Below are 12185 nucleotides of genomic sequence, written 5' to 3'. Positions count from 1 at the left end.
TCAGTCCCTAATAAGGCAAGTAGGACGCCACGTGTCATTTTTGTTGAATAATAAAAGACTAATAAAGGAATAAATATCAAACCAGAAATTGCTCTCTTCAAACTGTAAATTATAAATGATCCTGAGAGAATATTCAGTGTGTTAAGGATTTCCCTGCTGTACTGTTAGCTCTATACAACTGAGGAAGGGTGATTCTTTTTTAATTTCCGTTTCGCTGACACAGCTTTCGCAGAAATCTCGCTGTAGTCGTTTTCGTCGACAAAAGGAATAGCAAAATCGCTCTCTGCGTCTTCCCCCGTTTTGTTCCGCGTCAATTCGTGGAGGACGCGTGGCTCTAGCGTGGGTCGTCCACGCGGAATACATTCGCGCTATGTGATTGGCTGTTGTCCAATCCCCCTTGGGTTCTGCGGTTCTAAAAATAACTCGAGACGAATTACCTATGGAATAGGGTGTATATGGGGGATGGCCTCTCTGTCCCCTTTACTGAGTCTCTTGGTGTCAATGTATTTAGCCGGGGGGAGGCTAATAGTTATTTTTCTCAACAAAGCTTTAAAGGGGGAAGCTCCGCCTCGAGGTCCAATTTCTTACCCCCCTTACCCTCATGATACTGTACCATTCTTGACAGGAGAAAAGAAGTACCCCTTTCGTATACCCGTCATAAAAAGGTACCTCTTTAACGTACCTACGGTGCCGCTTTCGGGCGGAACTTCCCCGTATAGGCCATTGACGTAGGGAGTAGCCCCCCGCAGAAGCTCCTGCCCCCCGGGGGTATTTCCATTTTCTTTTGTTTCAAACTCATTATCATAGTTACCATACCCAAAGACTAAAGAAAATTAAAATTAAAGCAAGGATAAAACGGAACCATAACATCTACGACTAGCATATTAAAAGTATAGTCGTCTGCAGGCAAAGGCAGTCTTTCAGCGAGTATTGATCCAGTCCTTTCATTATTTCCTGCAGTATTTTAGCACGTAACTCCCTTCTCCCTGCCCCCAGATGCCTCGTCAGCTCTCCCAGTCTCGTCTCTCAGCTCTCCCAGAATGTTACTTTCGTTTCTTTTCTTTTCTTTCTCTCCTTCCTTTCTTCTTTCCTGTTTCTTTCTCTCTTGGTTTATTTCGCGCACGAGGGAAGAGGGTCATGCCCGAACGAGACTGGGGACTAATCTTCCTAATATGGATGAACGTTTGAATTTTAACCAATCAAGTCTTCGTGCTAAACCAACGAGCGAAATTCGAAGTTTTGTTGTCTGCACTTTAATTCGAAGAGCTGCCGGCCATGTTTTGTGTATAAACCAACTTTTTCCAATCAGTGTTTAAAGAATCAAAAGAATAATTTTCGTCAGTCGAAGATCATGGTAAGGTTTAGTCTTCTATGAATCTCAATTGAGTGAGTAATTTAGATTGAAAGGCTCATAATAGTGGCCATGTCAGGAGGTTACCACGATAGGACAGCCCTTCGGTTGGTTTGCATGTTCATCTTTTTCCCATGTTCGTAAAATTTACATTTCCGATCTATTTTTTCAAACGTTAATCAAGATTACCTATATAGATCTATGAATTGAAATACATCTTAAATGAGCCGCCGTCACTTTAATGTATTTCATGAGAACAGCCAGAATACGTTGTCTAAAAAGGCTTGAATTTGCGCAACGGAATGCGTGCACGTACCACGATAAGTGTACGTACAAGTTTCACGCTTTTGAAGTTTTTTTTTATATAAAATTATTATAAAAAAAGCTTAATTCATTGCTTAGGTTTTCTCTGTTCCCTGTATTTAGATTTGATTTGTATGTGCCTTTCCAATTCTAGGAAATTCCAAAGGCAAATGCAAATCCACAACGAGTGGCCTTGAAGGAAACACAAGACCTAAAAGTAAGACTACAACAAATTCAACTATCGACATCGAATAGCCAGGTTTGTCAAAAAGGACAGAATGCTACTTTGTTTACATGTAACGGCTCCCACAAAACTCTTCCCGGTGGTCAGTTAAATCAAAAGAAAGAAGCAGGTTACAAAGCATCTGAAAAACCAGAACAATGCAGCTCTGTGCAGAAACAAAATTACATATCAGCTCAACGAACAGATCATCTGGTCGCTCCTACTGGACATAAAAAAGACGAGAACAAGGAAAATGAACCGAAAGACGGCGGAAAACCAAAGAGTGCAAGGTACCTAAATTACTTTTCTTTAGTTTCATAGATAGAAATTAGAGAGCGATTATTATCGTAAATCAGATGTATTTTCATTCACCTTTTTAGGGCATGTTGGTGTTTGGATGACTTTGATATTGGGAAACCTCTAGGAAAAGGTTAGTACATGATCCACCATCTTTTGTCCAATTTGATCATGAGACTATGGTTTAATGAATTTACGTTACACATGAATGTTTTCAGGAAAGTTTGGCAATGTTTATCTGGCAAGAGAAAAAAAGAGCAAATATATTGTGGCCCTCAAGGTAAGATAATAAAGGCTTCCAGATTTCATATTTCCTACTCTTGTGTTTGGTTTTTCTGATAAACATTAGGATTAAATCCCACTTTGAGAAAGACATTAGGGTACTTATCCTCAGGCTCTGGTTGGGTGGTTATTGAAATGGCCATGAAATTCATGGTTGTAGGGGCCGTCATTATAGAGTAAGGTACCGGGGGGTTACTTGGTTTAATATTTGCTGGATATGTGCCACTGGCCTCTCAGAACCCCTGCCCATGAAAGTCTATTCACCCTTCTGCCCCTCCTACTTAAACTTAAATAAGCAGTATCTGCTTCTCGGGCGACTAACCCATTTGCCGGCGTTACGATGTCGGACCTTGAGGATGCAGCACCATAGAATTCACTTACTGACTTGAGTGACAATGAGATTGAAATTGAAATTAAGTACTAATAACATACTTCCCCAAAGACAGAATTTTCTTCAGATTATTTTACAGAAACCTTGCTTTGTTACATCTTTGGATTTTGATATTACCATTTATTGTTTTGTTGCAAAATAAACATACTACACTTGCTGAAAATGGTGAAAATTTAATAACCGCCCAGCCTCTATTAAGCGCCCACCTCGAATAAGTGCCCTCTCTCAAGGTCCAAAAATTTAACAAGTGCCCATGGCGATTAATCAAATAAATACGGTAAGTCACTTTCTGTTAATGCATCTACGTTACAACCTACCATACGTCATCCTGAAATGAACTGACACAATTGTTAAACCTAATGTGGTGAAAATCTTTCTATTTTTAAATACCTACATTGTAACCTGCCTGCAAAAACAGATGTCTCTCCTCCCCATCGCCGCTGAAGGATGTTTCATGAGAAGGAACATATGCGACTCAGCAACAGAAATTCCATACTGAGGACATAAAATATGTTCAGAATCCAGTCATAAGTGCTGATTGGATGACGGAGTAGTTGCATTGTTTTAGCTATCGTTTATGAATGACAGACAAAAGGCTACAAAGGTCAAATGTAAGCGAGATGAATCTATAACAAAACAGTCAATATTTGTGAAATGCATTCTTCTCTAGAAGAAGCATGTGAGTTTTGCTGGAGCTTATTTAGCATATGAACACAACACTTTACCAAAGTCGCCAGGAGAAATTTAAAGTTGAACAAATTTGCAATTTGAACTCCATTACTTAACAGATTTATTATGTGAACATTGATTTACATCATCAGAATGCATGGAATTTCTGTCCCTGAGTCGCAAACGTTCCTCCTTGTAAAACGTCCCCAGTGGCAAGGAGCGAGGAGAAACAGCTGTTTCTGCAGGCTAGAATTTTCTGACCCCTAAAATCCTGAAAATATGCGACCCCATTCTAGTAACTCTTATAAAAATGCAACCCTGCAATAGTCAATCCAGTCATGAAAATGCAACCCCATCCAACGGCACATACATAAGCCTGCTATTAGTAAGTACCCCCCCGCCAGGAGTAAATTAAGTAAAGACTTTTTTTACCGACACATGTCAAATGGAAGTGGACTTTTTGCATAAAAACATTTGGCAAAACAAATCTGGTAAGGGAAAAGGCCTCCCTTCCAGTTGACATGCATCATTTAAAAACATCTTTGCTTTAATTATCTCCCTATTATTTTGTATGTATTAAAGGGGGGCAAGGAAATATTGTAAATTGCAACTGAAGATAAAAACTTCTGCAAGGACCCAAAATGGAAAGTGTCTCTCTTTCAATCAGTAATTTAATTTTGCAACCCCATCCCCACCATACTTTTTAGGTAGTGGTGCAATTTTGGGAGAACATGACTAAAAAAGAGTCAAGTTTTGGATATTTTAAAATTTCATGAGAGTTTTGTTTTTTTGTTTTCAATCTGGGTGCAATGCAGTTGAGGCATCAGCTTGATTGCATTTTAAAGCAATTAAGTTTTGTCACTTGATGGGCTACTATATTAAAACTGAGGCAAACAACTAATATTAAATAAGGTGGATCCAAACTCATTCACTAAGGCATGTTGGGGATGGATTGGTCTTCATCAGTGCCAAAAATATTACAAGAAGTGATCTTTATTTTCGTTGGGTTATATTCTCTTACCTATTTGGATCCTTGAAATAATTCCATCTTTTTAGAAGCTTTCTCTCCAACACGACATAAATTATTCATAAGACATCTCCCAGAACCTAAAACAATGACCCCCCCTATTTATTTTGTAAAAAATTAACCCCTACCCCACCTCCTCTAACCACCCTTGACCCGCCCTTCAATATTTTGCATTTCAAATTATTTGTCTGTTGCTTCCAGGTTTTGTTCAAATCACAACTAGAAAAAAATCATGTGGAACATCAACTTAGAAGAGAGATTGAAATTCAATCACATCTCAGGTAAATGTTAAAAGTTTCATTTATCTTCTATCTAACTAGGCAAGACATTTTTGCTACAGTGAAACCTTATGGGAAAGAGGTGTATACATTATAGACTGGGTCAGAATTTAAATGAAGTTTGGGGAAGGGGAAGTCAGTCTGAACAAGGGTTAGTGTCCATGCATGAGAGAGAGAGAGGTGTGTCTATCTAGATTGTTCATATGGGGAGATAAATAAAGCACATACATGTTTGCATTCAAGTCAAACCACTATATAGCCATTTTACATAAAGAACCTAAAGTCTTACAATTTATTTTTGTTTTAACCCCCTAAGCCCCAATATCCAAATACAAAATTCTCCAGACTGATCTCCACACATTTCCTTGAAGAATTGGTTAAGAGAATTTGTTTGTATATCAAAGCTTTTCCCATCAGGGCCGGGTTCCCTTGAAAGATGGTTTACTTTAACCCAGGATTAAGCCAAACTTTAAGCAAGGTTTTCTCATCTAAGAATATCCAACTTGAACTTACAACATACCATTGAGCCTTTACTCCGAGATACAGTAAAGTCAACACAAAATGTTACTCTAAGCAATACATAGAAATTAAGGTAAAATATAAAAACGGAACAAAATTTTTATCCTGGATTAACGCTAAACGGCCTTTCAGGAACTGCGTCCCGGTGATTATTTTGCTAATTCTCACAACATTTTGCTTTGATTATTTAGTGATTTTGTTGGGACAAAATTGACTTTGGTCACTCTTGGGTCTTAATGCAAAAACCTTTGTCCAATTGTCCGGGACAGGAAGAAGCTTACATGTAGTTCGGACATGTAAACCTTTGACATGACTGGTCTGTGGGACAAGCACATTTCTAATAATTAGAAAAAAAAGATTGTCTTCAAATTACAGTAGAATTAAAATTCATCTTAAAAGTCATAAATGCAAACCTCATACAACTTCGCCATTCAATGGTCATTTCATTTGTTTTTGAGAGCTCCGTATTTACTATTAGGCTTAAGCCAAAAACAAGGGTAATAACGTGATTAAAAACATCAAATACCCGATTGTTTTTTAGTTTCGAGCTAAAATTAACTTTTTGGACTTTACAAGATCTCTTCGGTTTAGACAATCAAATTTAATGTACATGTAGTGCTTCCCTGAAGGGCAAGTGGATCGGAAAATTTTTCTCTTACCCTGTAAGGTAATTACTATAGTATACTTTAATTGCTTAGTGTATTAACAATTTCTGAACTTCCATTTTTTTATAGACATCATAATATTCTCCGTTTGTTTGGATACTTCTATGATAAAACAAGAGTTTATCTGATTTTGGAGTATGCTCCAAAAGGCGAGCTCTATAAAGAGTTAACAAAGATGGAGAGATTTGATGAAAAAACATCATCAAATGTAAGTACCAGTTTTTGAATGTTAAGTGTTGGTTATTTCTTGCTGCAATTTGTTGTCTGGAAAAGTAATACATGTTTAGATTGATTTTTTTAAAAAAAATGAATTCTTTCTTTTGTATTACAAGTGTAGCCTTTTACCGATTTTAAATTTAGTATTATATGTACAGTACAACCCACAGTAAATCGAGTTATCAGGGTAAATTTCAGTGAAATTTTGATCAAAGGAAAGGAAATTTAGCTTTGAGTTAGAGGAGAATTCAAGTTATCCAAGTTTGAGTTATCGAGGTTCTACTGAATATGTGTATTTTTTTTTCTGGACATCTTTCATTTTACTGTATATAATCTAACCTAGGCTTATTTAGTATTTTTAGTCTTGGTTTGGACCTTTCTTTAAACCACCAATGTGATGAAACCTTCCTAATAAAAGATTATTATTATTATTTAGTATTATTCATTCATTCAATCTGATTAATAATAAAATTAATATCATTATAGTCATGAGTAAGTTGTGTTTTGATTTGAATGATTTCACCTGCAGTATATTCGCCAGTTGGCTGATGCTCTGAAGTATTGTCATTCAAAGAAAGTGATTCACAGAGACATCAAACCAGAAAACTTACTTCTTGGACTAAAGGTTTGGCAATGTTACATGTCTTCTCTTTAAATTTCTAAAAGTTGTTTTCCAAGTAGCTTGCAGCTGCTGAATTTGGTAAAGCAAGTCACTGACTTTGCTTAGCACCAGCAAGAGTTGTTCGTGATCATAAAACTGCAAAGCCTTTCAGCTGTTCAGCCATGTCCTCTGCATTTGACACCATCAGGGATCTTAATAACCTGTTGCTTTCAAGAGTTCTGGGTTAAACTCATCTTCTTCTTCTCTGTCCACCCAGGGTCCATTTAATAATTGATTTAGTTATGTAATATGGTGACTGTGAGATAAGTTATAATAAAAAGAGCCATTTGGGAAATCCAAACAGGGATAAAAATTTATGGTAAATATGGCAAGTATAAATCTGGAATTTGATAGAGGGTCACTTAATAGAGGTTTGATTGTAGTTAAGAAAAATATTTATTTCTTTATTTTTCTTTTTCACTTGTAGTTCTGTGGGGGGCCATTATAAAAACTAGCGGGTCACTGGTAGTAATGCTTCCACCCCTTTGTTTAATAAAGATATCAAAATAATACTATTTGGGATATTGAGAGCATTTATAATTTACTTGGGCTTGCAGGGAGACCTTAAAATTGCAGATTTTGGATGGTCCGTCCATGCACCTTCATCCAGGTAAACAAACCCCTGTTCTCTTTCCTTAAACATCAAAATAACAGCAACTTTTACATTACCAATATTAAATTAATTTATTTTCAAGTATTACAGCAAGGAGCCCAAAAGTGTGACCACTTTTGATTTATTCACATTCTCTTGTACAACCTCGTTCCCAGGGTTCTCTCCTACCCACCCTACGGAGCTCCGTAGGGCGGGTAGAAGAAAACCCTGGGAACGAGGTTGTCTCTTGTACAGATTTAATCCAATCAGAAGCCAGCTGGAAACTGTCCTCGACTTCTGATTGGTTAATGTCTGCATGAAAGAATGTGAGTTAATTAAAGGAGATCAGACTTTTGGGCTCCTTGCTGTAATTTAATGACAAGGTAATTTGCACTGATAGATGCCATGTACATTTATTATATTCCAGACATGTTGACTTATTTTTAATTATAAGAAATTTTTTTGCCTGAAATAATGTACCACATAAAATTTCAGACGGACAACACTTTGTGGGACTCTGGACTATCTTCCCCCAGAGATGATTGAAGGCAAAGAGCATGATGAAAAGGTAAATAAAGTTTGTTTTTAACCTTTCTAACTACATATATTGTTCCCACAGTAGATACTATTAATATAAGTTGGTCAACAGGTTCTTGATACCTGTATTCTCCATTTAATGTAAAAAAAAAAAGACAGTCCCAAAGAAACTCTGGTCAATACTTTTTTCACTGTATAAATAAAGTGGAAATTCTGTGAAATGTGTATTGCACTCTTAAAAAGGAAACTCCCAGCCTGTGGCTTGAATGCAAATTCTATATCATGTTGGCTTTATAATTACAAGCCTGTGAACACAGACGTATTTCTGGTCATCGCTTCTCCGTCTCCACCCAAAAATAGCAATGACCAGAAATGCATCTGTCTCTGCAGGCTACCTGTATATAATTCAACACCAATACTTTGTTCCAGGTTGACCTTTGGAGTCTGGGTGTCTTATGTTATGAATTTCTGGTTGGAAAACCACCTTTTGAAGCTGAAGGTCATCAAGAAACGTATCGCAGAATTTCAAGGGTGAGCAGACCAGTAGTGTAGGAGCTGCTCGTAAGGTGTTTCCTCATCGGTCGCAGAAAACAAACTAAACACAGCATTGTTTATCATTAACATCCTCCACACACAATCCAGATAGCATTATCACAATATAATTTAAGACTCATAATATTTATTGTTGCAAGATCTTCCAGTACCTTAGTTTCTTGTTGGCCCTGTCCCCTGCACAATACTTGTGTGAGGGGGACTTTCTTCCTTTGTTGAGTGTTAAGACAGGCAAGTTGGATATTAAATATTTCAAAACTTGTTCTTTGCCACAAAAAATAGATTATGTAAAACCCCTTTTTTACTTTGCAATCATGATGAACATGGAAAGAATGTCACCATACAGGGTGCAAAGAAAATCATTTTTACAGCTTGCCATTTGGGTAAGCTGAAGCTAGTATTTACTAGCCCAGATGTCATTTCAACTAGCCCCAAAAGCTTTTTGATGAGCAGAATTGATTTCACAGTTCTTCTGTTATTCGAATTCCTCAAAAAAAACATCACTTGCCCGTCGGGCAAGTTAAAAACAGAATTCACTAGCCCGATAGCAAAATTTACTAGCCCCAGGCTATTGGACACAACTTTCTTTACACACTGCCATACATGTAAACCATGTGCATTATTAAAATTTCTGCCATTATGTTATGTATTCTTGACTCTCACAAGGAGACTGAATATGAACTAGTAAAAAGATCTTTCTTTTTGATGAGTTCTTTTCTCTGTTTCTGCTTCATACAACAGTTGTCAGCAAGAAATGTTTTTGAAATAGGTTTTAACAATATAAACAGGGTAGAAATGACTATGATAAATACATGGACATGTACCCTTCAAATGACAATGAAAATGTGTCTTTTTTCTTAGGTTGACCTCAAGTTTCCTGACCATGTGTCTGAAGGGGCTAGGGACCTTATTTCCAGGGTGAGAACAGACATTTATAATTATTTACAACAACATCTCATTCTTGTAACTTCATATTACTAAAACTGTCAACTAGATAAGGCAAACACCACAGGGCTTGACGCTGAGTGTCGATCTTAAAAAGGTGTTGACCTTATAATTACAGAAAATGATTGAAGAAAGGTAGAGACTAACTATCAGGCCCAGGTGTCCATTAAAAGACGTACAGTTGATTGTATTGCCCATCTTTTTCAGATTACAGGAAATAATATGAATTACAAGAATTACATGTAACAAACACTATGGTTGTTTTCTTGTTTCTACACAGCTTCTAGTTCATGACCCCAGAAAAAGGCTGCCTTTGAGTGGCGTTCTAGCTCATCCTTGGATCAGAAACAATGCGCAACCTCCAACAATGCTGCACCCTCCACCAGTATAGCAACAAAGCATGAGTTCAATAGATTAATGTACATTTAAATTTGTGCAAATAGATGTATGGTTGTATTATCCCTACCCATGTAAATAGAAGGGTGCCAAAATACATTCCACTTCCACTGAAACAGAGAAGTCGCTCTTTCTGTTCAAGTTGAACAAGGAGAGAATTCATATAAATATTGCAACAGCTCCCATTAGCAAAGTAAATATGGCCCACATTACTTAGCAACTGTCTTTATTGTGCCAGTAAGTCCAGACAGATACATGTTAAGGACACAAATGTGTCTTGGAAATGTCTTTTTTGTAGAAAAATGTTAAACATGATGACAACAAGTCTATTTGTTCTTGACTAGATTATTTTACTGGCAACTTGTTTTGACATAAATAAAGTTTAATAAACTAAAATAGAACTTAGCTAGGCTTTAATAGCAAGAATGATGAATGTTTCTAGCATTTTTGTTGCATACCTAGTTTAAATTAGTGATGACTATTATTAATACTTTCTACTATAATAAAGTAATCAATCATCATCTACGGTTCCACTTATCTTTGTGAGTGTACACTTGCTTGAGTTTATCATATAAGGTGCACTAAGCTCAGGAAATGAACCAGTGTTCCGTCAGGATCAAAGTAATTCATTATACCCCTGGTATTTATGTTTAGTTTACTGAACTGAACTCCAGGGCCCAGTTGTTCGAAGGCCCATTAGCCCTTAACCCAGGGTTAAATTTAACCCGGGCTTCTCTTTCTTGTGTTCAAAAGCATTTTCTCAGATAAATTTCCCTGTTATATTTAGAGCTTTCAATCATAAACTTGTAGACAAAAAGAATTAAAACTGAAATGCCTTTTAAGCTTTCAAATTTGAATTCAAATCTCGCACTAACCCTTGGTTATCTTAACCCAGCTTTGAACAACTCGGCCCAGGTGCCTTATTTATTACTTGGGTATCTGAAGTTTACCTCCTGAACCTGTTGGAAAATTTCTTGGCAAACAGCTTTGTCTCTCCTATCTTTGTACAACAAACTTTCAATGGAGACTTTCAATGTTCTTAAACTGCTCTTTTTGCATGATATTATACAACTATCCCCAAAGGGGAGGAAAACAGTGATGGATATAAAATTAAATGTATGTACCAAAATGCAAAGCATCAAGGTATACATCTAGCACTATCCTAAACAAAATGCAATCACTGTTGCACAGTTTATTTTTATAACAATCAGCATTTACTGTTTGACGGGTTCCTTCATAAATCCCATTCTGCGTAGCTTTCTGACAATCAGTGGGGTACATGTAATCGTCATTAACATTCTCACTGGAGCAAACACTTTATGACAAGCATATGCCACAACAAATGTACTTGCCTCTGTTGCAACAGAAGAATCACTGACTTTTGGACTTACACCAATACTGTGGAGAGCTGCTTGAACATCGATTCCACTAGGACATGAAGATAAGACTTTTTAAACAAATAATGCAGCCTACTTGTTTCTCTTTAAATAAATATTACTTATCCCAGTGAACCTGTTTGCAAAACAAGGTAGGTAAATTCTCCTTATATTTCCTTTTGAGCAAGAGGCTTTATATTTAAATTTTATGCAAAGTCCACAACTACAGGTAAAAGCTTTTTAAAAAATAGAATGAAACATAAAAGGCAACTAACCTTTTCACAGCGGCATAACATAACCCAAGTGAAGTGAGAGATATGGAAACATGAAACACTATTGCAGTGGTTCCATACTCTTGAACGACTGACTTCAATCTGTCCCTCAGAGAAAGTTTATTCTCATTTCCCTCCTGAGCCGCTGCGTTTCCTTTCCACGAACTGTTGCTGTGTTTTATGACCGAAGAATGCAGTGGCCTTACAATACTTAAGTTGGGCAACATGAAAAATCCATTTCTCGCAGGAGTTTGGACAGAGTGCAATTCAGTTTTGGGAGTATAATTTCTAAGCGGAACGGCTAGGGCCTTCGACTGTCTCGCAATACATACAAAGTTTAGCCCAGTGTGTCGCATAGACAAAGAACCTGCCATAGCTTAAAGAAAATCAGCCTAGCTCATAAAGATTGAACCACAGGTAGCCCAAGCTCGAAATATGAGCATCGGCGAGCATCGGCATTGTTGCGTAACATTCAAAATATAAGGATTTGTATGGGAAAAAAAACTTTCGTTTCTGTAACCTACGAAAATGAAAGGATTTCAAAAAAAAAACAGCTTACCTTACTTAAAATGTGTGTTCAATCTCTCCTGTGTGGTCCACGGGCCGATTTATGGCCGTTTTATGGGTTTTTAT

At 36.9% G+C, this 12185-nt stretch overlaps 2 protein-coding genes across 2 annotated transcripts; one reads left to right on the top strand and one right to left on the bottom strand.

Moving 5' to 3' along the window:
- Nucleotides 1-1236: 1236 nt before the first annotated feature.
- Nucleotides 1237-10425, top strand: LOC140927935 (aurora kinase C-like). The gene is made up of 12 exons (XM_073377641.1): nucleotides 1237-1354; nucleotides 1809-2167; nucleotides 2258-2307; nucleotides 2393-2454; nucleotides 4745-4824; nucleotides 6075-6213; nucleotides 6751-6846; nucleotides 7440-7492; nucleotides 7970-8042; nucleotides 8441-8542; nucleotides 9425-9481; nucleotides 9789-10425. The coding sequence occupies exons 1-12, from the start codon at nucleotides 1352-1354 to the stop codon at nucleotides 9897-9899; spliced, it is 1185 nt and encodes a 394-aa protein (XP_073233742.1). The 5' UTR covers nucleotides 1237-1351; the 3' UTR covers nucleotides 9900-10425.
- Nucleotides 10114-11949, bottom strand: LOC140927945 (protein FAM210B, mitochondrial-like). Its single transcript, XM_073377655.1, has 2 exons — nucleotides 11556-11949; nucleotides 10114-11332 (listed from the first exon to the last, which is right to left on the bottom strand). Exons 1-2 carry the CDS (start codon nucleotides 11924-11926, stop codon nucleotides 11119-11121), a joined length of 585 nt encoding a protein of 194 aa, XP_073233756.1. The 5' UTR covers nucleotides 11927-11949; the 3' UTR covers nucleotides 10114-11118.
- Between the last annotated feature and the right edge of the window lie 236 nt (nucleotides 11950-12185).

The sequence above is a fragment of the Porites lutea genome, chromosome 2 (assembly GCF_958299795.1).
Source record: "Porites lutea chromosome 2, jaPorLute2.1, whole genome shotgun sequence".
In the NCBI taxonomy this organism is placed as follows: Eukaryota; Metazoa; Cnidaria; class Anthozoa; order Scleractinia; family Poritidae; genus Porites; species Porites lutea.
This window is presented reverse-complemented; position numbering and strand designations above follow the sequence as displayed.